Source organism: Arachis ipaensis, chromosome B08 (genome assembly GCF_000816755.2).
Source record: "Arachis ipaensis cultivar K30076 chromosome B08, Araip1.1, whole genome shotgun sequence".
NCBI lineage: Eukaryota > Viridiplantae > Streptophyta > Magnoliopsida > Fabales > Fabaceae > Arachis > Arachis ipaensis.
The window spans coordinates 25,787,111-25,788,299 of record NC_029792.2 but is presented as its reverse complement, the minus strand read 5'-3'; the positions used below and the strand labels follow the sequence as shown (position 1 = coordinate 25,788,299).

At 37.6% G+C, this 1,189-nt stretch overlaps 1 protein-coding gene across 1 annotated transcript in view; it reads right to left on the bottom strand.

Moving 5' to 3' along the window:
* The window catches only part of LOC107610805 (basic leucine zipper 34), a 4,100-nt gene extending 3,172 nt beyond the window's left edge, over positions 1-928 (bottom strand). The window contains exon 1 of the mRNA XM_016312805.2: positions 1-928. Within this exon, the coding sequence (XP_016168291.1) occupies positions 1-264 (264 nt within the window). The 5' untranslated portion in view covers positions 265-928.

The following is a 1,189-nucleotide window of genomic DNA, read 5'->3' as shown; positions in this document are numbered from 1 at the left end:
GGAGTCGCTTGCGGAGCGGCGGTGCGCGCCCCGCCGCGATGACGAGAAGTCGAGGAACTCGTCAACCCAAGACGTTGTCGATGACGACAACAATTGCTGTGGTTGAACTGAAGATGCAGAATTGTTATTAGACGTTGCCGTTGCATTTGAATTTGGGATGAAACTTGACATTGTGGAATTTGATAGTGGTTGTGGTGCCCTTTGGAGGTGAAAAGGCGTCCAATTCTGGGGTATTATTGGTATTTTAGGAGGCAACTGTGCCATTTGACTGTTTTTCTGTATGTATACTGTTATATGTGTTTAGCTTAGCTTCTAGGTGTTTGTGTTAACGTGTCAATGGAGTTTGTTTGTGTTTGTGTTTGTGTGTTAGTCTGTTGGGAAAATGGAAAGAGAAAGAACAATGATCCCAACAAACCTAACTAACTAATTAATAACACGACTAGTACTCAACACAACCGCAAATCTTGTTAGTTCTTGGGGCTCTCAAAAACCAGTTATGTATCTTTGTGGGTGTGTGTGTGTGGGAGAGAGTGAAGAGAGAGAGAGAAAGAGATATTAAAGGGATGATGATGATGATGAGGCAATGGGGATTATTGTGTCATATGCACAAACTCATGATGATGGGTAGTGTGGGTGTTTTTATTCATATTCGTATGCTGATGCTCCATACAATAATACTATAAGCTAAGCTAAGCTAAAGGTTATATTCCCACTATTTTATGTTTGCTTAGATTTTGAAGGGGGGTATAATGTTAATGTTAATGTATGAATATGCTTGGTGTTGAGAGAGGTTTTTTGGGAGACAGAGAGGTGGGTCACATGGGGGAAGAGGATTAGAGTTAAAGACAGCTAGCAACAGCTAGGTGGTGAAAGACTCAACGGTTTTAGTGGGAAATTTTATTTGCAGTCTAGTTTATTAACTATAGGAATCAGCAACCACGTGCAGATGTGACCCTCTTCACTTGCCATCCATTATCTCAATCCCAACATCATACTTATATATCATAATGCATAATATTATAATTCTTTACGATATAGTGATATACAGATAATTTTTTATTTTTATTAACACGCATTCAATAAGATGGTATATAAGTATATTAATTTTTTTTATCATTTATGTTCTAGCTAAGTTTAAAAGTTTTGTTGAAAACTTTTATTCTCGATATAATACTTCAACTAAGTCATA